The sequence below is a fragment of the Pseudophryne corroboree genome, chromosome 5 (assembly GCF_028390025.1).
Source record: "Pseudophryne corroboree isolate aPseCor3 chromosome 5, aPseCor3.hap2, whole genome shotgun sequence".
NCBI lineage: Eukaryota > Metazoa > Chordata > Amphibia > Anura > Myobatrachidae > Pseudophryne > Pseudophryne corroboree.
Window position 1 is genome coordinate 463788615 of NC_086448.1, and position 26425 is coordinate 463815039.

Below are 26425 nucleotides of genomic sequence, written 5' to 3' on the forward strand. Positions count from 1 at the left end.
TACCAATTTCAGACTTTGCCGTTTGGTCTCTCCACGGCCCCGAGAATTTTCACCAAGGTAATGGCGGAAATGATGGTGTTCCTGCGAAAGCAAGGTGTCACAATTATCCAGTACTTGGACGATCTCCTCATAAAAGCGAGATCAAGAGAGCAGTTGCTGAACAACGTATCACTTTCACTGAAGGTGTTACAGCAACACGGCTGGATTCTCAATATCCCGAAGTCGCAGTTGGTTCCTACGACTCGTCTGACTTTCTTGGGCATGATTTTGGATACGGACCAGAAAAGAGTTTATCTTCCGATAGAAAAGACCCAGGAACTCATGACTCTGGTCAGGAACCTATTGAAACCAAAACAGGTGTCAGTACATCACTGCACTCGAGTCCTGGGAAAGATGATGGCATCATACGAGGCCATTCCCTTCGGCAGGTTCCATGCGAGGACCTTCCAATGGGACCTACTGGACAAGTGGTCCGGGTCTCATCTACAGATTCATCAGATTATCCGCCTGTCCCCCAGGGCCAGGGTATCTCTCCTGTGGTGGCTGCAGAGTGCTCACCTTCTAGAGGGCCGCAGGTTCGGCATTCAGGACTGGATCCTGGTGACCACGGATGCGAGCCACCGAGGTTGGGAAGCAGTCACACAGGGAAGAAATTTCCATGGTCTTTGGTCAAGTCAAGAGACTTGTCTTCACATCAACATCCTGGAACTGAGGGCCGTATACAACGGCCTACGTAAAGCTTAGACCTTACTTCGCGACCAACTGGTTCTGATCCAGTCAGACAACGTCACCGCAGTAGCTCATGTAAACCGCCAAGGCGGAACAAGGAGCAGAGTGGCGATGGCGGAAACCACCAGAATTCTTCGCTGGGCGGAGAATCATGTAAGCGCACTGTCAGCAGTGTTCATTCCGGGAGTGGACAACTGGGAAGCAGACTTCCTCAGCAGACACGACTTGCATCCAGCAGAGTGGGGACTTCATCAGGAAGTCTTCGCACAGATTACAAGTCGGTGGGGACTGCCCCAGATAGACATGATGGCGTCCCGCCTCAACAAAAAGCTACAGAGGTATTGCGCCAGGTCAAGAGACCCTCAGGCAGTAGCTGTAGATGCCCTAAGGACACCGTGGGTGTTTCGGTTGGTTTATGTATTTCCTCCTCTTCCTCTCATACCCAAGGTGTTGAGAATAGTAAGAAAAAGAGGAGTGAGAACAATCCTCATTGTTCCAGATTGGCCACGAAGGACCTGGTATCCGGATCTGCAGGAAATGCTCACAGAAGATACGTGGCCTCTTCCTCTAAGACAGGACCTGTTGCAACAGGGGCCCTGTCTGTTCCAAGACTTACCGCGGCTGCGTTTGACGGCATGGCGGTTGAACGCCGGATCCTAACGGAAAAGAGTATTCCGGATGAGGTCATTCCTATGCTGATAAAGGCTAGGAAGGACGTGACATCTAAACATTATCACCGTATATGGCGAAAATATGTTTTTTGGTGTGAGACCAGGAATGCTCCTACGGAAGAATTCCATCTGGGCCGCTTCCTTCACTTCCTACAAACTGGAGTGAATTTGGGCCTAAAATTAGGCTCTATTAAGGTTCAGATTTCGGCCTTATCCATTTTCTTTCAAAAGGAATTGGCCTCTCTCCCTGAAGTACAAGGTTTTGTGAAGGGAGTACTGCATATTCAGCCTCTTTTTGTACCTCCGGTGGCGCCTTGGGACCTTAACGTGGTGTTAAGTTTCCTTAAGTCACACTGGTTTGAACCACTTAAAACGGTGGAGTTGAAATATCTCACTTGGAAGGTGGTCATGTTATTAGCCTTGGCTTTGACTAGGCGAGTGTCGGAATTAGCGGCTTTATCACATAAAAGCCCCTATCTGGTTTTCCATATGGATAGAGCGGAATTGCGGACCCGTCCTCAATTCCTGCCAAAAGTGGTCTCATCTTTTCATATGAACCAACCTATTGTAGTGCCTGTGGCTACGCGTGACTTGGAGGATTCCGAGTCCCTTGATGTGGTCAGGGCTTTGAAAATTTACGTGGCCAGAATGGCTAGAGTCAGAAAAACAGAAGCACTGTTTGTCCTGTATGCAGCCAATAAGATTGGCGCCCCTGCTTCAAAGCAATCTATTGCTCGCTGGATATGTAACACGATTCAGCAGGCACATTCTACGGCGGGATTGCCGTTACCTAAATCGGTCAAGGCCCATTCCACTAGGAAGGTGGGCTCTTCTTGGGCGGCTGCCGAGGGGTCTCGGTACTACAGCTGTGCCGAGCTGCTACTTGGTCGGGTTTAAACACCTTTGCAAAGTTCTATAAGTTTGATACCCTGGCTGAGGAGGACCTCCTGTTTGCTCAATCGGTGCTGCAGAGTCATCCGCACTCTCCCGCCCGTTTGGGAGCTTTGGTATAATCCCCATGGTCCTTACGGAGTCCCCAGCTTCCTCTAGGACGTAAGAGAAAATGAGATTTTGAACCTACCGGTAAATCTTTTTCTCGTAGTCCGTAGAGGATGCTGGGCGCCCGTCCCAAGTGCGGACTTCTTCTGCAAGACTTGTATATAGTTATTGCTTACATAAGGGTTATGTTATAGTTTTCATCGGTCTTGGACTGATGCTATGTTGTTTTCATACTGTTAACTGGGTAGTATATCACAAGTTATACAGTGTGATTGGTGTGGCTGGTATGAATCTTGCCCTTGGATTAACAAAAATCCTTTCCTCGTACTGTCCGTCTCCTCTGGGCACAGTTTCTCTAACTGAGGTCTGGAGGAGGGGCATAGAGGGAGGAGCCAGTGCACACCCAGATCTAAAGTTTTTCTTAAAGTGCCCATGTCTTCTGCGGAGCCCGTCTATCCCCATGGTCCTTACGGAGTCCCCAGCATCCTCTACGGACTACGAGAAAAAGATTTACCGGTAGGTTTAAAATCTTATTTTTAAGCGGGACTTAAGCGCGCCATGTAGTGGGCGGGGCTTAGCCCACACAGCTCTGTCCGGCGCCATTTTCTCTTCACAGAAGGCTGCAGAGACGTTTGGCCCTGATCCTCCACACTGCTGTGCAAGTAACAGGGTGCAAAACCGGGGGGGGGGGGAGGGGGGGGGCTTTGGGGCACAAGTGATTTGGTGCTGTGTTAATATATATATAAAGCGCTAACAGGTCTGGCAGTCGTTTTACTCGCTTCAGTACCGGGATAGGCGCTGGGTTGTGAGCTGGCAGAACTCCCTCTGTGTCTCTCTAACAGGCTTTATTGTGGGTCTGTCTCCTATAGCCCTAGTGTGGGTGTGGGTGTCGGTATGTGGGTGTCGACATGTCTGAGGCTGAGTGCTTTTCCCAGGAGGAGGCTGGAGTGGGGACAGAAAAGTCTGTGAGAGTGACCGTGTCGGCACCGCCGACGGACGATTGGGTAAATATGTTGAGTGTTTTGAATGGAAATGTGTCCCGGTTGTCTAAAAAATTAGATAAATCTGAGTCTAAGAACCAGACATGGAGAAAGTCCATTGAGGAAGCTTTGTCACAAGCTCAGACCCCTTCGGGGTCACAGAAACAGGCATTTACCCAGATAGCAGATACAGATACCCACACGGACTCTGATTCCAGTGTCGACTATAGTGATGCCAGATTAAATCCAAAACTGGCTAAAAGCATTCAGTACATGATTGTGGCGATAAAAGACATGTTACATATCACGGAGGACCCTACTGTCCCTGATACTAGGGTCTGTATGTATAAAGGAAAGAAACCTGAGGTAACGTTTCCTCCCTCTCATGAACTGAATGCACTTTTTGAAAAGGCTTGAGAAAATCCTGACAAAAAGATACAGGTTCCCAAAAGAATTCCAGTGGCGTATCCGTTTCCATTTGGGGACAGGGAAAAGTGGGAGTCAACCCCCATGGTAGACAAGGCTTTGTCGCGTCTATCCAAGAAGGTGGCGCTTCCGTCTCCTGACACGGCAGCCCTAAAAGATCCTGCGGATCGTAAGCAGGAAAATACACTAAAATCCATTTATGTCACTACAGGTTCGCTACTCAGGCCTGCCGTTGCTTCGGCATGGGTGAGTAGCGCTATTGAAAAGTGGGCAGATAACTTGTCATCTGAGATGGATACCCTAGACAGGGATAGTGTGCTTTTGACTTTGGGTCATATCAAGGATGCTGCAGCATATTTAAAAGAAGCTGTAAGGGATATTGGCCTTTTGGGATCAAGGGCCAATGCCATGGCAGTCTCAGCAAGGAGAGCATTGTGGATTCATCAATGAAATGCTGATGCTGACTCTAAGAAGGCGATGGAGTCGTTACCGTTTAATGGTAGTGTCTTGTTTGGTGACTGCCTCACTGACCTGGTATCTACGGCTACCGCGGGTAAGTTGTCATTTTTACCTTATGTTCCTGCACAACAGAAGAAAACGCCTCATTATCAGATGCAGTCCTTTCGGCCCAATAAATACAAAAAAGGACGAGGATCCTCCTTCCTTGCTGCGAGAGGAAGAGGAAGGGGAAAAAGGTCACCGGCTGTGGCAAGTTCCCAAGTGCGGAAGTCTTCTCCGGCTTCTACGAAATCCACCGCATGACGCTGGGGCTTCTCTGCGGTTGTCCGCACCAGTGAGGGCACGTCTGAGGCTCTTCAGTCAGGTCTGGGTGCACTCGGACCTGGATCCTTGGATATTAGAAATAGTAGGCCAAGGGTACAAATTAGAGTTTCAGGACGTGCCCCCTCGCTGATTTTTCAAATCGGCCTTGCCAGTTTCTCTTCCGGAAAGAGAGGTGGTATGCGCTGCGATACTAAAGCTGTGTCAAAATCAAGTCATTGGCACGGTACCCCCGTCACAACAGGGGGAGGGTTTTTATTCGAGTCTGTTCGTGGTGCCGAAGCCAGATGGCTCGGTCAGACCGATTCTGAACCTAAAATCTCTCAATTTCTTTCTAAAAAGATTCAAATTCAAGATGGAATCTCTCTGAGCAGTGATCTCCAGTCTGGAGGAGGGCGATTTTATGGTGGCGGTCGACATAAAGGATGCCTACTTACATGTTCCCATATATCCTCCACATCAGGCATACCTGAGGTTTGCTATTCAGGATTGTCATTACCAATTTCAGACGTTGCCGTTTGGTTTATCCACGGCTCCGAGGATTTTCACCAAGGTTACAGCGGAGATGATGGTTCTCTGCGTAAACTGGGAGTCACAATTATCCTGTACTTGGACGATCTCCTGATAAAGGCGAGATCCAAGGAACAATTGATGAAAAACGTTGCACTCTCTCTGACGATTCTGCAACAACATGGTTTGCTCCTAAACTTGCCAAAATCACAGTTGGTTCCGACGACACGGTTGTCGTTCCTGGGTATGATTCTGGATACAGAATTACAGAGTTTTTCTTCCAGTGGAAAAGGCTCTGGAAATACAGAACATGGTAAAACAGATTCTGAAACCGGCAAGAGTGTCGATTCTTCAATGCACTCGGTTGCTGGGGAAGATGGTGGCGGCCTACAAGGCCATTCAGTATGGCAGGTTCCATGCCAGGGTGTTTCAGTGGGACCTGCTGGACAAGTGGTCCGGGTCTCACCTGGACATGCACCGGAAAATATTCCTATCTTCCAGGACCAGGATCTCTCTTCTGTGGTGGCTGCACAGTTCTCACCTTCTGGAGGGACGCAGGTTCGGGATTCAGGATTGGATCCTGGTGACCACAGATGCAAGTCTCCGAGGTTGGGGAGCAGTCACTCAGGGGAGAAATTTTCAGGGAAAATGGTCAAGCCAGGAAGCTTGTCTGCACATAAACATTCTGGAATTAAGGGCCATTTACAACGGCATTCTGCAAGCGGATCATCTTCTTCGTGGTCTGCCCGTCTTGATTCAGTCAGACAACATAACAGCAGTGGCGTACATAAACCTCCAGGGCGGAACAAGGAGCAGAGCGGCAATAACCGAGGCCACGAGAATTCTTCGCTGGGCGGAGAAACATGCAAGCGCTCTGTCAGCGGTCTTCATTCCAGGAGTGGACAACTGGGAAGCAGACTTCCTCAGCAGACACGATCTCCATCCAGGAGAGTGGGGTCTTCATCAAGAGGTCTTTGCAGAAGTGACAAGTCGTTGGGGAATTCCTCAAATAGACATGATGGCGTCCCGCCTCAACAAGAAACTTCAGAGATATTGTTCCAGGTCAAGGGACCCTCAAGCGATGGCGGTGGACGCCCTAGTGTCGGTCTATGTGTTCCCTCCACTTCCACTCATTCCACAGGTGATAAGGATCATAAGATGAACAAGGGTTCAGGCGATACTCATTGTTCCGGACTGGCCAAGGAGGGCCTGGTATCCAGATCTTCAGGAGTTACTTATAGAAGATCCCTGGCCTCTTCCTCTACGAGAGGATCTGTTACAACAGGGTCCGTGTATGTATCAAGACTTACCGCGGCTGCGTTTGACGGCATGGCGGTTGAGCGCCAAATCCTAGCCCGGAAGGGTATTCCCAGTGAAGTCATTCCCACACTTCTTCAAGCTAGAAAAGAAGTAACGGCAAAGCATTACCACCGTATTTGGAGAAAGTGTGTGTCTTGGTGTGAATCCAAGAAGGCTCCTACGGAGGAATTTCAGCTGGGGCGTTTGCTCCATTTTTACAAGCTGGTGTGGATGCGGGCCTAAAGTTGGGCTCAATTAAAGTACAAATTTCGGCCTTATCGATTTCTTTCAGAAAGAATTGGCCTCCCTTCCAGAAGTTCAGACCTTCGTGAAAGGCGTACTACACATCCAACCTCCCTTTGTGCCCCCAGTGGCGCCATGGGATCTGAATGTGGTGTTGCAGTTCCTGCAATCTCATTGGTTTGAACCTTTGCGTAAGGTTGAGTTAATGTTCCTTACTTGGAAAGTAGTCATGTTGTTGGCCTTGGCTTCCGCAAGGCGGGTCTCTGAATTGGCGGCTTTGTCACACAAAAGTCCCTATTTCATCTTCCATGCTGATAGAGCGGCGTTGAGAACTCGTCAGCAATTTTTGCCAAAGGTGGTTTCCTCGTTTCACGTAAACCAGCCTATTGTGGTGCCTGTGGCTATTGACGCTTTGGCGGAATCGAAGTCTCTCGATGTGGTCAGAGCTTTGAAAATCTATGTCGCCAGAACAGCTCAAATTAGGAAAACAGAGGCTCTGTTTGTCCTGTGGGCTCCCAACAAGATTGGGGCTCTTGCTTCCAAGCAGACTATTGCGCGTTGGATTTGTAATACGATTCAGCAAGCTCACTCTACGGCAGAATTGCCGTTACCAAAATCTGTGAAGGCCCATTCTACCAGAAAGGTGGGCTCATCCTGGGCGGCTGCCCGAGGGGTCTCGGCATTACAGCTTTGCCGAGCGGCTACTTGGTCGGGATCAAACAGCTTTGTGAAGTTTTACAAGTTTGATACCCTGGCGGAGGAGGACCTCTTGTTTGGTCAATCGGTGCTGCAGAGTCATCCGCACTCTCCCGCCCGTTCTAGAGCTTTGGTATAAACCCCATGGTTCTTGAAGCATCCCCAGCATCCTCTAGGACGTATGAGAAAATAGGATTTTAATACCCACCGGTAAATCCTTTTCTCTTAGTCCGTAGAGGATGCTGGGCGCCCGTCCCAGTGCGGACTGTATCTGCAGTTGGTTGTAGTTACGCTCATGATGAGTTAAGTTCAGTCAGTCTGTGATTGTTACTGATCATGCCGTTGCATGCGTTGTTGTTGAATGCCATGTTGTGTGGCGTGTTGAGGTGTGAGCTGGTATGTATCTCACCTTAGTTTAAAAATTAAATAAATCCTTTTCCTCGAAATGTCCGTCTCCCTGGGCACAGTTCCTATAGCTGGGGTCTGGAAGAGGGGCATAGAGGGAGGAGCCAGTTCACACCCATTTGAGGTCTTGGGGTGCCCATGTCTCCTGCGGATCCCGTCTATACCCCATGGTTCTTGAAGCATCCCCAGCATCCTCTACGGACTAAGAGAAAAGGATTTACCGGTAGGTATTAAAATCCTATTATATATGTAAAAATAAGTCATCACTCTCATTACTGACCCCTTGCGTATTGGCTCGAGTGCCCTCTGTGAATCCAGAAAGACTCCATAAGATACAAGCACTGTTGGGCGGCACTCACGAGACTTGAAATATGAATAATCAGTGAACTGTTCGCTCTGTTGTTAGGTGTTTATATTAATTCTATCACATAAACATTTTATATTGGTATCCAAGAAACAGAGTATTATTAATATGTGTAATTCACACATTCACTGGTTAGGTCTATTAGGCGATGAAGTATTATTATCTCATCATATTATCCCAGCATTTCCTATTCATGTTAAAGAGCAGATGCCCAACAAATGTTACTTGCTATAAATGTAATGGTTTTTAGAGTACTCTAGCTGTGTGTGTAATTTCCCAAGGGCAACAGCGAGCGAGAAAATACACTTATATATACAACATGGCTGGTATTTTCTGCTATTTGTTTTAATTAGTGGTTGTAAACAGCTTCTCTTCACTTGTTAAATGTATAACTTCTAGTGCGTAAAAATTTCCATATTTGACGGATAATAGTTGGCATGGATGAGTCTTGTGGCTTCCATCCAGGTACACACTCTATTACAAAGCTTCTGGTAGTATTTCTATAGCTTGTTTTTTTATACAAATGTTTCTTGTGCTCAGAGATTCCGTTTCACATAAACACATGCACATCACCCACGATTCAACACAAATAGAATTAAGAGAATAACACAATCAAAATAACAGGATCAGACCAAGCAATCCCAGTTCCCTCTTTGTTTTTTTTTTTTTTTTTTTTTTAAACCATTAGCTAAACGTTCTCAAAGCCCTGTAAACACCAGGATGTCAATTGGAAACATAAATTGGTAAATTAAGTATTAACTGTTTTCTTTGAATGTTATTTTCTAAATAAATGTTCCATCCCTGCAGTACTCGCAGAGAACACATTCATCAAATCCACTCAGGAACCCGACTCACATAAGGAGGTGACTGGATGTCCTGTTGGATAGCTCCTGAGCACAAACTCCCAGTGCTGGAGTCACTTCTGGTGATGATGAATCACTGGTGATGAAGGACACTGGTGTTTCTCGGTACTAAAGAGAGATTCTAAAGAGAGATTCTTGGTCCACAGCAGCTCTCCTACAGCCCCGTTCAGCGGGACCCGCTTGTCCGCAAGGAGACTGCACATGGGCGCCTATGCAGACACCCACACATGTCACACAGTCCCACCGCCGCCAGCTCCAACCGCAGTTTGCTACAGTTGGGCCGGATGACAGGATGGCGGGATTTCAATGAGAACACATTTATTTCAATGTATGTGTTCACACAGTGCGGCATTATATATCATAGTACTCCTGCTTAGACACGTTTTATCAGAACGGCTCAGCCGGCCAGATATTTTTTTTTCCTTTCGATTTTTCTCCGTTAAGAATTCATGTTGCAATCAGCTGTCCCTGTTTGTATTATTTACTTGGATAGCAGTAAAATACATGACAATTACATGCAAACACTCCGTTGTGGAAGACGTTCAGAGTGATGTTGTCCTGAATGCAGGTGGAGCCTACTTTTATTGTGTATTGAAAGACAGATGAATGTATCAACTGCGACAGTTTGTTTCTGTGTTGACAGAATATAGCCTACCTAGAGCGTGCTCTTACACTCGCATCCGGAGGCTTGGTTAATTACACTCACTTTGCTCATCAACATTTGGTACTGTATTTAAAAAAAGACAATAAAAAAAAAAAAAATATATACATATTTGTTAGAACATATAATAAAGAACTTGAATTCATACCAGGACTGATGTATGTACAATATTTCCACTGTGTACTGTATCCAATTTGACATAATACATAATAGTGTTGATTTGGGCAGAGACCAGTTCCACACAGACAAGATTCATGCTTTTAAAGTCTTTGTGCAAAGTTTTTTTTCTTTTAATTTATACAAATAAGCCTAAATATTTTGTGAAATATTACATTTAGCATCCTTTCTGTTTTTCATTCCAGGGTGAGTTACTTAACCCATGTCGCTGTGATGGATCTGTGAGATACACACATCAGCTATGCTTATTAAAGTGGATTAGTGAGAGAGGATCGTGGACCTGTGAACTGTGCTGCTATAGATATCATGTCATAGCAATTAAAATGAAGAAACCATGTCAGGTGAGAAGCATATGCACATTTCCATTACTCCTCAATGCCCAAGATGGCTGCCTCGTCTGGTACTTTCATGGGCATGATGAACAACATGTGCAGAGAGAGTTAGATTTGGGTTGGTTATATTTCTGTGCAGGGTAAATACTGTCTACTTAATTTGTACACTGCAATTTAAATTTCTCTTTGAACACACCCCACCCAAATCTAACTGTCTCTGCACATGTATCATCTGCCCCACCTGCAATGCAACATGGCTTTGCCCATTACTGTGCTTTTTTGGTTTGCTAACAAACCTGGATAATCCCCAATGTCTATGTATCTCTTATCTCACATGATGTAACCTATGCATGGATTTGATGATCATGTATCTCTCTTTAGTATTCTATATCTCCCCCATTATGTGTCGTACAAAGGTTCAGATGAACCATAACAGAACTTGGCGTGAGAAAAAAATGCGCCCATTGCATTGTAGTACTTCATATACTGGTTCAGACTCATTCACACACAGATGCACAAATGTCACACAGCAAATTGATCAGTGTAATCTAGTAAAGTAGTTTTGTCGCATCATTTGTTTCATTTGTGCGAATAAGATGCACATTTTTGTCGAATAAGACACTTGGGGGATCATTCCGAGTTGTTCGCTAGCTGCAATTGTTCGCTGTGCAGCGATGAGGCAAAAAAACGGCACTTCTGCGTATGCGTATGCGGCGCAATGCGCATGCGCGACGTACTTTCACAACGGCCGATGTAGTTTCACACAAGGTCTAGCGAATCTTTTCAGTCGCACTGCTGGCCGCAGAGTGATTGACATGAAGTAGGCGTTTCCGGGTGTCAACTGCCCGTTTTCAGGGAGTGTTCGAAAAAACGCAGGCGTGCCAGGAAAAACGCAGGCGTGGCTTGGAGAACGCAGAGCGTGTTCGTGACGTCAAAACAGGAACTGAACAGTCTGAAGGGATCGCAAGCTGCACAATTTTTTTTTGTAGCCGCTCTGCGATCCTTTCATTCGCACTTCTGCTAAGCTAAAATACACTCCCAGAGGGCGGCGGCATAGCATTTGCACGGCTGCTACAAACTGCTATCGAGCGATCAACTCGGAATGACCACCTTGGTGTGGCCAATTCTCCTGGAGTGCCGGGAGGGGCTGTTTGGCGTGACTGAAGCAACAGTGTTTGAGGACACATCTGTATTGTAGCGTTCCAAAATAACTGCTTTACCTTTGTTCTATGTTCATGGGCCCTCATTCCGAGTTGATCGCTCGCAAGGCGAATTTAGCAGAGTTGCTCACGCTAAGCCTACGCCTACTGGGAGTGTATCTTAGCTTCTTAAAATTGCGACCGATGTATTCGCAATATTGCGATTACAAACTACTTAGCAGTTTCAGAGTAGCTTCAGACTTACTCGGCATCTGCGATCAGTTCAGTGCTTGTCGTTCCTGGTTTGACGTCACAAACACACCCAGCGTTCGCCCAGACACTCCCCTGTTTCCCCGGCCACTCCTGCGTTTTTTCCGGAAACGGTAGCGTTTTTTCCCGCACGCCCATAAAACGGCCTGTTTCCGCCCAGTAACACCCATTTCCTGTCAATCACATTACGATCGCCGGAGCGATGAAAAAGCCGTGAGTAAAAATACTATCTCCATTGTAAAATTACTTGGCGCAGTCGCAGTGCGATTATTGCGCATGCGTACTAAGCGGAATTTCACTGCGATGCGATGAAAAATACCGAGCGAACGACTCGGAATGAGGGCCATGTGGTTTCTGTATATTCTGCAAATATGTATCTCTGTATTACAGTATGTTCATGGTTTCTGCAAAGTGACTTGAGTCCTATTATAGAAAATCATTATATAAATAAAATAATTATTATTGTAGTTTTCATGATTCTGGACTTCTGTTAGCTAAAGTCACTTCAGTGTTTTCATTTGCTAGTGTCTCCACAGAAATAAAATAAATCATAAGAAAACACTGGCCCTAAATGGAGCATGTGTTTTTAGTGGTAGATTTACTAAAGTTTCTAAAACAGACAAGTTGAGATGTTACCTATAGCATTTATCATTTTCTAGGATGCAATAGAGAAATGATGATAGAATCTGATTGGTTGCTATGGACAACAACACTTTTAAATTCTGGAGGCTTTAGTAAATCTACCCCTAAGTCCTTAATACAGTGTCCAAGATATGGCACCACTTGTGGATTATAATGTACTGTAAAGACTCATGTGGTAATTTTAATCAGTGAAGAAAGCACAAAACTTGAACAGATATATATATATATATATATATGATAAAAAATGATAAAAAAGATCTTTCTGCTCACTACACTTTAATGTGCTCATGCGGTAACAGACAAAATTTTGTGCAGCCTTCTCACCAGTATGTAGCTCATACATAACTTTGCATAGGGGGGTTGGGGAGGGGGTGTGATGTGGCTGTAATGCTCTGGGTGTATGGCTGCGTGATTGCATCATCATAGCCATGCCCCCACTATATCATGTCAAGATTACTGCCATTGTACAGCGGCACCTGGTTCGCCCACTTTAGTCGGTAAGTGGGTGGTGGGGTGCGGGTGGCTCCGGGAGACTTGCCCAGTTTCCCGGGGGGCTGGGAACTTCTCGCGATTTTCGGAAGCCTCTCGGCCGTTCCTGGGGTGTAGGCAAATATGGAGGACAGTGATGCTAAGCAATACATTTCCTACCTTAGTGCCCGATTCAAACCTGATCGCTGTGCTACTAATTTTGCTGTCCTGCGATCAGATAGTCGCCGCCCAAGGGGAGTGTAAAATCTCCCGTACAAGTGTGCGATCGCATGTGTACAGCGTGCAAAAATGTCTCCCAGTCAGCAGACAGCTGCAAATCCGTTCGCACCTCACTAACCATGGAATGATTTTTCCACTGTGTGCAGTCTGTGTGCAGCCCAGGACTTATGCGCCCTACACACTGGGCGATTACACTGCAAGATATGAACGATCTTGTTCATCAATGAACGAGATAACGTTCATATCTGTCAGTGTGGAGGCACCAGCGATGAACGATGCGCGGCCCCGCGCTCGTTCATCGCTGGTGCCCTGTCGGCTGTGCCTGCAGGCCAATATGGACGAGATCGTCCATATTTGCCTGCACGTCTATGGAGCCGGGTGACGGGGGGAGTGAAGAAACTTCACTCCCCCTGTCACTGCCCCCCCCCCCCCCCGCCGCCGGGTCGCCCGTCTGCCGTATCGGCGGTCAGGCAGCTCGGCGGCACATCGCCGAGTCTGTAGGGCCCATTACTCCTAGAGTGCGAAAAGAACATGCCTGTGTTTTCACTGACACTCCCAGACAACGGTCAGTTACCACACACAAACGCCCTCTTCATGTCAATCAGCTTGCGAATGGCTGCGCGATCAAAATTTTCGCACCAGCTTGTCGCTGTTTGACGATGCCTGTTGTTTGGCGATGCACGTGTGCATTTTGGTGCATTCGCATGTGCAATCGATAATCGCCTGCTGTGTGAAAATGCACAGCAGCGATCAGGTCTGCATTGCCTTGATACGCAGTTTGGAATTTAAAGTCTTATTTCTATTGTCAAATTCTGAGACTGATCAGAGCGTGAGTCCAGCACGGAATGCTGCTAGCCGAACCTGCATGTGAATGAAGCATTGTGAGCGGAAATGGAACTGTAGCATGGCAGAGGCTATGACAGCTATGTGGCCTGACCCATGCTATGAAGAGCAGAGATGCGGCGTATAGAAGAGATAGAGAAACATTGCTGGGCCACGCAAGTGATTGTCTCATCCTGATTGTGGCATACTTGCCGACATTCTGGCTGCTCTCTGCGGGAGAGAGCAGCCAGGTCGGCTCAGCAAGGGGGCAGGGGAGGGCTGTGACGTGGGGAGGAGGTGGACCGGAGACGGGACGGGAGTGGAGCAGGGGCGGAGTTTCGGTGGCACATCCTTTAAGCCACGCCCCCGCTCTGTAATGCCGCGATCCCCGGCATTACACTGCAGGGGGCGTGGCTATGATGACGCGATTCAGCAAGAATCGCGTCATCAACTGCCCGGACCGCCCACTTTATACACTAAGTGGGCGGACGGGCAGGGGGACCCCTGATTCCGGGAGACTTGCCTGCTCTTCCGGGGGGCCGAGAGGGTCACCCGATTTTCGGGAGCCTCCCGGCCATTCCGGGAGAGTAGGCAAGTATGGATTGTGGGGACATTTGTATTTGTTCTGAAAGATACAAAAAATACTTTGATAGTGCATTTACAGTGCTGTATCCTAAATGTAGTTCAGAATTAAGTAACAGAATCTGAAAGTTCAGTCCTACTTGTGTGTAAGCTCTTCAGCCAAGTGTTGGGTCCTACAGAGCATACAGGTGAGGTTCTGTTCTTTTCTCTAACGTCCTAAGTGGATGCTGGGGACTCCGTAAGGACCATGGGGAATAGCGGCTCCGCAGGAGACTGGGCACATCTAAAGAAAGCTTTAGGACTATCTGGTGTGCACTGGCTCCTCCCCCTATGACCCTCCTCCAAGCCTCAGTTAGATCTCTGTGCCCGAACGAGAAGGGTGCACACTAGGGGCTCTCCTGAGCTTCTTAGTGAAAGTTTTAGATTAGGTTTTTTATTTTCAGTGAGACCTGCTGGCAACAGGCTCACTGCATCGAGGGACTAAGGGGAGAAGAAGCGAACTCACCTGCGTGCAGAGTGGATTGGGCTTCTTAGGCTACTGGACATTAGCTCCAGAGGGACGATCACAGGCCCAGCTTGGATGGGTCCCAGAGCCGCGCCGCCGGCCCCCTTACAGAGCCAGAAGGCAGAAGAGGTCCGGAAAATCGGCGGCAGAAGACGTCCTGTCTTCAACAAGGTAGCGCACAGCACTGCAGCTGTGCGCCATTGCTCTCAGCACACTTCACACTTCGGTCACTGAGGGTGCAGGGCGCTGGGGGGGCGCCCTGAGACGCAATAAAAACACCTTGGATGGCAAAAAAATGCATCACATATAGCTCCTGGGCTATATGGATGCATTTAACCCCTGCCAGAATCCATAAAAAAGCAGGAGAAAAGTCCGCGAAAAAGGGGCGGAGCCTATCTCCTCAGCACACTGGCGCCATTTTCCCTCACAGCTCCGTTGGAGGGAAGCTCCCTGTCTCTCCCCTGCAGTCACTACACTACAGAAAGGGTTAAAAAAAGAGAGGGGGGCACTAATTGGGCGCAGTATTAACTAGTGGTTGACATGAGACAGCCGGCTACTCAGCTTGTGCCTGTCCAGACGTCTCATAGGCCGTCAGGGGCTCTAAAGCGCCCGTTACCTCAGATGGCAGATATAGACGCCGACACGGATACTGACTCCAGTGTCGACGGTGAAGAGACGAATGTGACTTCCAGTAGGGCCACACGTTACATGATTGAGGCAATGAAAAATGTTTTACACATTTCTGATAATACGAGTACCACCAAAAAAAGGGGTATTATGTTCGGTGAGGAAAAACTACCTGTAGTTTTCCTGAATCTGAGAAATTAAATGAGGTGTGTGATGATGCGTGGGTTTCCCCCGATAACAACGGATAATTTCTAAAATGTTATTGGCATTATATCCTTTCCCGCCAGAGGTTAGGGTGCGTTGGGAAACACCCCCTAGGGGGGATAAAGCGCTCACACGCTTGTAAGGGCTCTACCTTCGCCTGAGATGGCCGCCCTTAAGGATCCTGCTGATAGAAAGCAGGAGGGTATCCTAAAAGGTATTTACACACATACTGGTGTTATACTGCGACCAGCAATCGCCTCAGCCTGGATGTGCAGTGCTGGGTTGGCGTGGTCGGATTCCCTGACTGAAAATATTGATACCCTAGATAGGGACAGTATATTTTTGCCTATAGAGCATTTAAAAGATGCATTTTTATATATGCGTGATGCACAGCGGAATATTTGCCGACTGGCATCAAGTCTAAGCGCGTTGTCCATTTCTACCAGTAGAGGGTTATGGACACGTCAGTGGTCAGGTGATGCGTATTCCAAACGGCATTTGGAAGTATTGCTTTATTAAGGGAGGAGTTATTTGGGGTCGTTCTTTCAGACCTGGTGGCCACAGCAACAGCTGGGAATTCCACGTTTGTACCCCAGGTCGCCTCTCAACATGAGAAGACGCCGTATTATCAGACGCAGTCTTTTCGTGGACAAGCGGGCAAAAGGTTCCTCATTTCTGCCCCGTGACAGAGGGAGAGGAAAAAGGCTGCAGAAATCAGCCAGTTCCCAGGAACAGAAACCCTCTCCCGCCTCTGCCAAGCCCTCAGTATACGCTGGGGCTTTACAAGCAGAATCAGGCACGGTGGGGGGCCCGTCTCAATGAATTTCAGCGCGCAGTGGGCTCACTCGCAAGTAGACCCCTGGATCCTTCAGGTGATATCTCAGGGGTACAAATTAGAATTCGAGACGTCTCCCCCTCGCCGTTTCCTAAAGTCGGCTTTACCGATGTCTCCTTCTGACAGGGAGACAGTTTTGGAAGCCATTCACAAGCTGTATTCCCAGCAGGTGATAATCAAGATACCCCTCCTGCAACAGGGAACGGGGTATTATTCCACACTGTTGTGGTACCGAAGCCGGACGGCTCGGTGAGACCGATTCTAAATCTAAAATCTTTGAACACTTACGTACAGAGGTTCAAATTCAAGATTGAGTCACTCAGAGCAGTGATTGCGAACCTGGAAGAAGGGGACTACATGATGTCTCGGGACATCAAGGATGCTTACCTTCATGTCAAAATTTACCCTTCTCACCAAGGGTACCTCAGGTTTATGGTACAGAACTGTCACTATCAGTTCAGACGCTGCCGTATGGATGGTACACGGCACCCCGGGTCTTTACCAAGGTAATGGCCGAAATGATGATATTCCTTCGAAGGAAGTGAATTTTAGTTATCCCTTCCTTGGACAATTCCCTGATAAGGGTAAGATCCAGGGAACAGTTGGAGGTCGGTGTAGCACTATCTCAGGTAGTGTTGCGGCAGCACGATTGGATTCTCAATATTCCAAAATCGCACCTGGTTCCGACGACGTGTCTTCTGTTCCTAGGGATGATCCTGGACACAGTCCAGAAAAAGGTGTTTCTCCCGGAGGAGAAAGCCAGGGAGTTATCCGAGCTAGTCAGGAACCTCCTAAAACCGAGCCAAGTCTCAGTGCATCAATGCACAAGGGTTCTGGGTAAAATGGTGGCTTCCTACGAAGCAATCCCATTCGGCAGATTCCACGCAAGAACTTTCCTGTGGGACCTGCTGGACAAATGGTCCGGATCGCATCTTCAGATGCATCAGCGGATAACCCTGTCACCAAGGACAAGGGTGTCCCTCCTGTGGTGGTTGCAGAGTGCTCATCTTCTAGAGGGCCGCAGATTAGGCATTCAGGACTGGGTCCTGGTGACCACGGATGCCAGCCTGCGAGGCTGGGGAGCAGTCACACACGGAAGGAATATCCAGGGCTTATGGTCAAGCCTGGAGACATCACTTCACATAAATATCCTGAAGCTAAGGGACATTTACAATGCTCTAAGCTTAGCAAGACCTCTGCTTCAAGGTCAGCCGGTGTTGATCCAGTCGGACAACATCACGGCAGTCACCCACGTAAACAGACAGGGTGGCACAAGAAGCAGGAGTGCAATGGCAGAAGCTGCAAGGATTCTTCGCTGGGCGGAAAATCATGTGATAGCACTGTCAGCAGTATTCATTCCGGGAGTGGACAACTGGGAAGCAGACTTCCTCAGCACGACCTCCACCCGGGAGAGTGGGGACTTCACCCAGAAGTCTTCCACATGATTAAAAACTCGACAGGTATTGCGCCAGGTCCAGGGACCCTCAGGCAATAAGCTGTAGACGCTCTGGTAACACCGTGGATGTACCAGTCAGGGTATGTGTTCCCTCCTCTGCCTCTCATACCCAAGGTACTGAGATTGATAAGATGGAGAGGAGTAAGCACTATATTCGTGGTTCCGGATTGGCCAAGAAGGACTTGGTAACCGGAACTTCAAGAGATGCTCACGGAGGATCCGTGGCCTCTACCTCTAAGAAGGGACCTGCTCCAGCAAGGACCCTGTCTGTTCCAAGACTTACCGCGGCTGCGTTTGACGGCATGGCGGTTGAACGCCGGATCCTGAAGGAAAAAAGGCATTCCGGATGAAGTCATCCCTATCCTGATCAAAGCCAGGAAGGATGTAACCGCAAAAACATTATCACCGCAATTGGCGAAAATATGTTGCGTGGTGCGAGGCCAGTAAGGCCCGACGGAGGAAATTCAACTGGGTCGATTCGTACATTTCCTGCAAACAGGAGTGTCTATGGGCCTGAAATTGGGGTCCATTAAGGTTCAAATTTCGGCCCTGTCAATTTTCTTCCAAAAAGAACTAGCTTCAGTCCCTGAAGTTCAGACGTTTGTAAAAGGGGTACTGCGTATACAGCCTCCTTTTGTGCCTCCAGTGGCACTTTGGGATCTCAATGTAGTTTTGGGTTCCAAAAGTCACATTGGTTTGAACCACTTAAATCTGTGGAGTTAAAATATCTCACATGGAAAGTGGTCATGCTGTTGGCCCTGGCCTGGGCCAGGCGCGTGTCAGAATTGGCGGCTTTATCCTGAAAAAGCCCTTATCTGATTTTCCATTCGGACAGGGCGGAATTGAGGACTCGTCCTCAGTTTCTCCCCAAGGTGGTTTCAGCGTCTCACCTGAACCAACCTATTGGTGGTGCCTGCGGCTACTAGGGACTTGGAGGCCTCCAAGTTGCTAGAGTTGTCAGTGCCCTGAAAATATATGTTTCCAGGACGGCTGGAGTCAGGAAATCTGACTCGCTGTTTATCCTGTGTGCACCCAACAAGCTGGGTGCTCCTGCTTCTAAGCAGACTATTGCTCGTTGGATTTGTAGTACAATTCAGCTTGCACATTCTGTGGCAGGCCTGCCACAGCCAAAAATCTGTAAATGCCCACTCCACAAGGAAGGTGGGCTCATCTTGGGCGGCTGCCCGAGGGGTCTCGGCTTTACAACTTTGCCGAGCAGCTACTTGGTCAGGAGCAAATACGTTTGTAAAATTCTACAAAATTGATATCCTGGCTGAGGAGGACCTGGAGTTCTCTCATTTGGTGCTGCAGAGTCATCCGCACTCTCCCGCCCGTTTGGGAGCTTTGGTATAATCCCCATGGTCCTTACGGAGTCCCCAGCATCCACTTAGGACGTTAGAGAAAACAAGAATTTACTTACCGATAATTCTATTTCTCATAGTCCCTAGTGGATGCTGGGCGCCCATCCCAAGTGCGGATTGTCTGCAATACTTGTACATAGTTATTGTTACAAAAATCGGGTTATTATTGTTGTGAGCCATCTTTCAGAGGCTCCTCTGTTATCATGCTGTTAACTGGGTTCAGATCACAGGTTATACGGTGTGATTGGTGTGGCTGGTATGAGTCTTACCCGGGATTCAAAATCCTTCCTTATTGTGTACGCTCGTCCGGGCACAGTATCCTAACTGAGGCTTGGAGGAGGGTCATAGGGGGAGGAGCCAGTGCACACCAGATAGTCCTAAAGCTTTCTTTAGATGTGCCCAGTCTCCTGCGGAGCCGCTATTCCCCATGGTCCTTACGGAGTCCCCAGCATCCACTACGGACTATGAGAAATAGAATTATCGGTAAGTAAATTCTTATTATTACTGAAATGTTGTCAAGTGATTTAAAACTGCAAAAGATTTGATGCAACCAAGTTATTTGAGCTGTTACTGTAAGTTATAGACAGGAGATTGTAAATACAGTAAGAGACTGTATAAATAAAGCTTTACAATGTATGTGTCCATTCATAAGATTATTTGTTCAGGGATAATTAGGCATTGCTGCACATGCTGCAGTTATACTTGTTCTATCGTTAGCGGGTGCAGGGCAGGTGTGTAGCGAGGGTGACCCCGGTGGTGCGTGAGCTCCAGGTGCCGGAAAACTTGGGGCATGTTGTCGCCTGCTCACACCCTCCTTCTGCTTGCTATACCACGGGCCGCTGTACAGGTAGCCGCAGAGCAGGAGGAGGAGAAGCAGAGGGGCGCACACTGACTCGGTCTTGGTGACTAGGTAGGGAACAGGACAGGCCAGAGGCGACAGCAGGAGACACTGACAGCTGGCACATGCCAGAGCTCTGCCGCCCTCTTTATATGTCTCACTATCTGTTTGATGCTGTGCAGCAGGTTACGTCTATCCTGCTACCCCTCTTTCTACCCTGGCTGCTGCAGCATCTTTTTTTGTCCCAGCTACTGCTGCATCTTCTCTGTCCCAGCTGCTGCAGCACCTCTTTCTGCCCCAGCTGTTGCAGCATCTCTCTCTGCCCCAGCTGCTGCAGCACCTCTTTCTGCCGGGTGTGGTATAGCGGTTCGAATCAATTTTTCCCGACAAAGATTAGTCCGACAGTGATTGTCAGACAATTTAGTTTTACCGTCAAACTATGGTTCGACATTAATCATACCTCGACATAGATAACTTAGACAATGAAAGTAAACAGACCTCTCGAAGATCGACAGCGTGTATGCAGACATTAAAAAAGTCCGACAATTATAAATTAGATACGTATTACACAGACACTGTTGAAGACCGACAAAGCATATATAGACATTTTAAAGTCCGACAGGACATAAGTCAGATAAGCTCAAGACCAACAAACAAAAGACCGACAAAATATATGTAGACATTTTAAAGTCCGACAGGACATAAGTCAGATAAGCTCAAGACCGACAAACATTCATTATCAAAAAATAATATTACACATAACTGAGACTTGTAGTTCTCCTAACTACCCCTGTACACTCAGTCACGGCGTCGCCACCATACCTGAACGCAACGCTCTCAATAGCTATTGCGGGTGGACGGGACTCATAGCGTCTCGTCTTGGACGGCCCCCCGTCGCCAGCAATAGCTACTGAGGGGTGTGTGTGTGTGTGTGTGTGTGTGTGTGTGTGTGTGTGTGGGGGGGGGGGGGTATGGTTCACCCCACCCCACCAGAGCATGACTCATGACTTTGGCCTGTATGGTTTGGGCTTGGTAGCTGTAAGGCTGACAGGTGTGGGTGGGACCTGTAGTTCCACGGATGAGGGTAACGCTGTTTGCGTAGGCACGTCTGAGGTTAGACGGCATGGTGCCGTTGCTGGGGTGACGATGGAGGCGTCCAGGACAGGGCGCCCAGACATCGCGGGGGGGGGGGGGGGGGGGGCGACGGAAGAGGGGTGACTGAGGGGATGGGGTGCTTTGCGGGGAAGGGTGGGGGTGTGTGGGGTTTGGCCTTGCACTCATGACTTTGGCCTGTATGGTTTGGGCTTGGTAGCTGTAAGGCTGACAGGTGTGGCTGGGACCTGTAGTTCCACGGATGAGGGTAACGCTGTTTGCGTAGGCGCGTCTGAGGTTAGACGGCATGGTGCCGTTGCTGGGGTGACGATGGAGGCGCCCAGGACAGGGCGCCCAGACATCGCGGGGGGGGGGGGGGGGGGGGGGGGGGCAGACGGAAGAGGGGTGACTGAGGGGATGGGGTGCTTTGCGGGGAAGGGTGGGGGTGTGTGGGGTTTGGCCTTGCACTCATGACTTTGGCCTGTATGGTTTGGGCTTGGTAGCTGTAAGGCTGACAGGTGTGGCTGTGACCTGTAGTTCCACGGATGAGGGTAACGCTGTTTGCGTAGGCGCGTCTGAGGTTAGACGGCATGCTGCCGTTGCTGGGGTGACGATGGAGGCGTCCAGGACAGGGCGCTCAGACATCGCGGGGGGGCGGACGGAAGAGGGGTGACTGAGGGAATGGGGTTCTTTGCGGGGAAGGGTGAAGGGGGGGTTTGGCCTTGCACTCATGACTTTGGCCTGTATGGTTTGGGCTTAGTAGCTGTAAGGCTGACAGGTGTGGCTGGGACCTGTAGTTCCACGGATGAGGGTAGCGCCGTGGGCTGTTGGGGTGACCACCGTCCACCCACCTAACCTATTTGGAGCTGAGGGTACAGGTGTGTACGCGGCGACATGTATGTAGGAGGGTAGTCTTGGGGAAATGAAAGTCTCAGAAGTCTATGATATCGATATATTGGCCCCTGTCCTAATAATCTGTCGGTGTTTTGCGTGCCGGTATTATTTTATTCTTTTTATATGTATGTATTGTCTAGGTATATGATGTCGGTCTTTTATGTGTCGGTATTATTGCTGTCTGTTTTATGATTTGTTGATCATTTGCATGTCTATGCATACACTGTCGGTCTTTTACTTGTCGATATTATCGAGGTCTGTTTGATTAATTGTCGGTCTTTTTTACTGTCTATGTATGCACTGTCTGGTTTTCTCTGACGTCCTAGTGGATGCTGGGGACTCCGTAAGGACCATGGGGGATAGCGGCTCCGCAGGAGACTGGGCACAAAAGTAAAGCTTTAGAACTACCTGGTGTGCACTGGCTCCTCCCCCTATGACCCTCCTCCAAGCCTCAGTTAGATTTTTGTGCCCGAACGAGAAGGGTGCACACTAGGTGGCTCTCCTGAGCTGCTTAGTGAAAAGTTTAGTTTTAGGTTTTTTATGTTCAGTGAGACCTGCTGGCAACAGGCTCACTGCATCGAGGGACTAAGGGGAGAAGAAGCGAACTCACCTGCGTGCAGAGTGGATTGGGCTTCTTAGGCTACTGGACATTAGCTCCAGAGGGATCGATCACAGGCCCAGCCATGGATAGGTCCCAGAGCCGCGCCGCCGGCCCCCTTACAGAGCCAGAAGACAGAAGAGGTCCGGAAAATCGGCGGCAGAAGACGTCCTGTCTTCAACAAGGTAGCGCACAGCACTGCAGCTGTGCGCCATTGCTCTCAGCACACTTCACACTCCGGTCACTGAGGGTGCAGGGCGCTGGGGGGGGGGGGGCCCTGAGACGCAATAAAAACACCTTGGATGGCAAAAAAAAAAAAAAAATGCATCACATATAGCTCCTGAGCTATATGGATGAATTTAACCCCTGCCAGAATACACAGAAAAACGGGAGATAAGGCCGCCGAGAAGGGGGCGGAGCCTATCTCCTCAGCACACTGGCGCCATTTTCCCTCACAGCTCCGTTGGAGGGAAGCTCCCTGGCTCTCCCCTGCAGTCACTACACTACAGAAAGGGTTAAAAAAGAGAGGGGGGCACTAATTACGCGCAGTATTAAAAATACAGCAGCTATAAGGGGAAAAACACTTATATAAGGTTATCCCTGTATATATATAGCGCTCTGGTGTGTGCTGGCAAACTCTCCCTCTGTCTCCCCAAAGGGCTAGTGGGGTCCTGTCCTCTATCAGAGCATTCCCTGTGTGTGTGCTGTGTGTCGGTACGTTTGTGTCGACATGTATGAGGAGAAAAATTATGTGGAGACGGAGCAGATTGCCTGTAATAGTGATGTCACCCCCTAGGGGGTCGACACCTGAGTGGATGAACTGTTGGAAGGAATTACGTGACAGTGTCAGCTCTGTATAAAAGACAGTGGTTGACATGAGACAGCCGGCTACTCAGCTTGTGCCTGTCCAGACGTCTCATAGGCCGTCAGGGGCTCTAAAGCGCCCGTTACCTCAGATGGCAGATATAGACGCCGACACGGATACTGACTCCAGTGTCGACGGTGAAGAGACAAATGTGACTTCCAGTAGGGCCACACGTTACATGATTGAGGCAATGAAAAATGTTTTACACATTTCTGATAATACGAGTACCACCAAAAAGGGGTATTATGTTCGGTGAGGAAAAACTACCTGTAGTTTTCCTGAATCTGAGAAATTAAATGAGGTGTGTGATGATGCGTGGGTTTCCCCCGATAACAACTGATAATTTCTAAAATGTTATTGGCATTATATCCTTTCCCGCCAGAGGTTAGGGTGCATTGGGAAACACCCCCTAGGGTGGATAAAGCGCTCACACGCTTGTAAGAACAAGGGCTCTACCCTCTCCTGAGATGGCCGCCCTTAAGGATCCTGCTGATAGAAAGCAGGAGAGTATCCTAAAATGTATTTACACACATACTGGTGTTATACTGCGACCAGCAATCGCCTCAGCCTGGATGTGCAGTGCTGGGTTGGCGTGGTCGGATTCCCTGACTGAAAATATTGATACCCTAGATAGGGACAGTATATTATTGTCTATAGAGCATTTAAAAGATGCATTTCTAGATATGCGTGATGCACAGCGGAATATTTGCCGACTGGCATCAAGTCTAAGTGCGTTGTCCATTTCTGCCAGTAGAGGGTTATGGACACGACAGTGGTCAGGTGAGGCGGAGGTGGCCACGGCAACAGCTGGGAAATCCACGTTTGTACCCCAGGTCGCCTCTCAACATAAGAAGACGCCGTAGTATCAGACGCAGTCCTTTCGTGGGCAAGCGGGCAAAAGGTTCCTCATTTCTGCCCCGTGACAGAGGGAGAGGAAAAAGGCTGCAGAAATCAGCCAGTTCCCAGGAACAGAAGCCCTCTCCCGCCTCTGCCAAGCCCTCAGTATGACGCTGGAGCTTTACAAGCAGAATCAGGCACGGTGGGGGCCCGTCTCAATGAATTTCAGCGCGCAGTGGGCTCACTCGCAATTAGACCCCTGGATCCTTCAGGTGATATCTCAGGGGTACAAATTGGAATTCGAGACGTCTCCCCCTCGCCGTTTCCTAAAGTCGGCTTTACCGATGTCTCCCTCTGACAGGGAGGCAGTTTTGGAAGCCATTCACAAGCTGTATTCCCAGCAGGTGATAATCAAGGTACCCCTCCTGCAACAGGGAACGGGGTATTATTCCACACGGTTGTGGTACCGAAGCCGGACGGCTCGGTGAGACCGAGTCTAAATCTAAAATCTTGAACACTTACATACGGAGGTTCAAATTCAAGATTGAGTCACTCAGAGCAGTGATTGCGAACCTGGAAGAAGGGGACTACATGATGTCTCGGGACATCAAGGATGCTTACCTTCATGTCCCAATTTACCCTTCTCACCAAGGGTACCTCAGGTTTGTGGTACAGAACTGTCACTATCAGTTTCATACGCTGCCGTATGGATGGTCCACGGCACCCCGGGTCTTTACCAAGGTGATGGCCGAAAGGATGATACTCCTTCGAAGGAAGGGAATTTTAGTTATCCCTTACTTGGACAATTCCCTGATAAGGGTAAGATCCAGGGAACAGTTGGAGGTCGGTGTAGCACTATCTCAGGTAGTGTTGCGGCAGCACGATTGGATTCTCAATATTCCAAAATCGCAGCTGATTCCGACGACTCGTCTTCTGTTCCTAGGGATGATCCTGGACACAGTCCAGAAAAAGGTGTTTCTCCCGGAGGAGAAAGTCAGGGAGTTATCCGAGCTAGTCGGGAACCTCCTATAACCGAGCCAAGTCTCAGTACATCAATGAAAGGGTTCTGGGAAAAATGGTGACTTCCTACGAAGCAATCCCATTCGGCAGATTCCACGCAAGAACTTTCCAGTGGGACCGGCTGGACAAATGGTCCGGGTCGCATCTTCAGATGCATCAGCGGATAACCCTGTCACCAAGCACAAGGGTGTCTTTCCTGTGGTGGTTGCAGAGTGCTCATCTTCTAGAGGGCCGCAGATTCGACATTCAGGACTGGGTCCTGGTGACCACGGATGCCAGCCTGCGAGGCTGGGGAGCAGTCACACAGGGAAGGAATTTCCAGAGCTTATGGTCAAGCCTGGAGACATCACTTCACATAAATATCCTGAAGCTAAGGGCCATTTACAATGCTCTAAGCTCAGCAAGACCTCTGCTTCAAGGTCACCCGGAGTTGATCCATTCGGACAACATCACGGCAGTCACCCACGTAAACAGACAGGGTGACACAAGAAGCAGGAGGGCAAGGCAGAAGCTGCAAGGATTCTTCGCTGGGCGGAAAATCATGTGATAGCACTGTCAGCAGTATTCATTCCGGGAGTGGACAACTGGGAAGCAGACTTCCTCAGTAGACACGACCTCCACCCGGGAGAGTGGGGACTTCACCCAGAAGTCTTCCACATGTTTATAAAACTCGACAAGTATTGCGCCAGGTCAAGGGACCCTCAGGCAATAGCTGTAGACGCTCTGGTAACACAGTGGGTGTACCAGTCAGTGTATGTGTTCCCTCCTCTGCCTCTCATACCCAAGGTACTGAGAATTATAAGATGGAGAGGAGTAAGCACTATATTCGTGGCTCCGGATTGGCCAAGAGGGACTTGGTAACCGGAACTTCAAGAGATGCTCACGGAGGATCCGTGGCCTCTACCTCTAAGAAGGGACCTGCTCCAGCAAGGACCCTGTCTGTTCCAAGACTTACCGCGGCTGCGTTTGACAGCATGGCGGTTGAACGCCGGATC

At 48.8% G+C, this 26425-nt stretch overlaps 1 protein-coding gene across 1 annotated transcript in view; it reads left to right on the forward strand.

Annotated features, from left to right (window-relative positions):
• MARCHF11 (membrane associated ring-CH-type finger 11) overlaps positions 1 to 26425 on the forward strand; it is a 313378-nt gene that overhangs the window by 78047 nt on the left and 208906 nt on the right. Inside the window, exon 3 of the mRNA XM_063922952.1 lies at positions 9989 to 10144. Within this exon, the coding sequence (XP_063779022.1) occupies positions 9989 to 10144 (156 nt within the window). The remainder of the gene's footprint in view (positions 1 to 9988; positions 10145 to 26425) is intronic.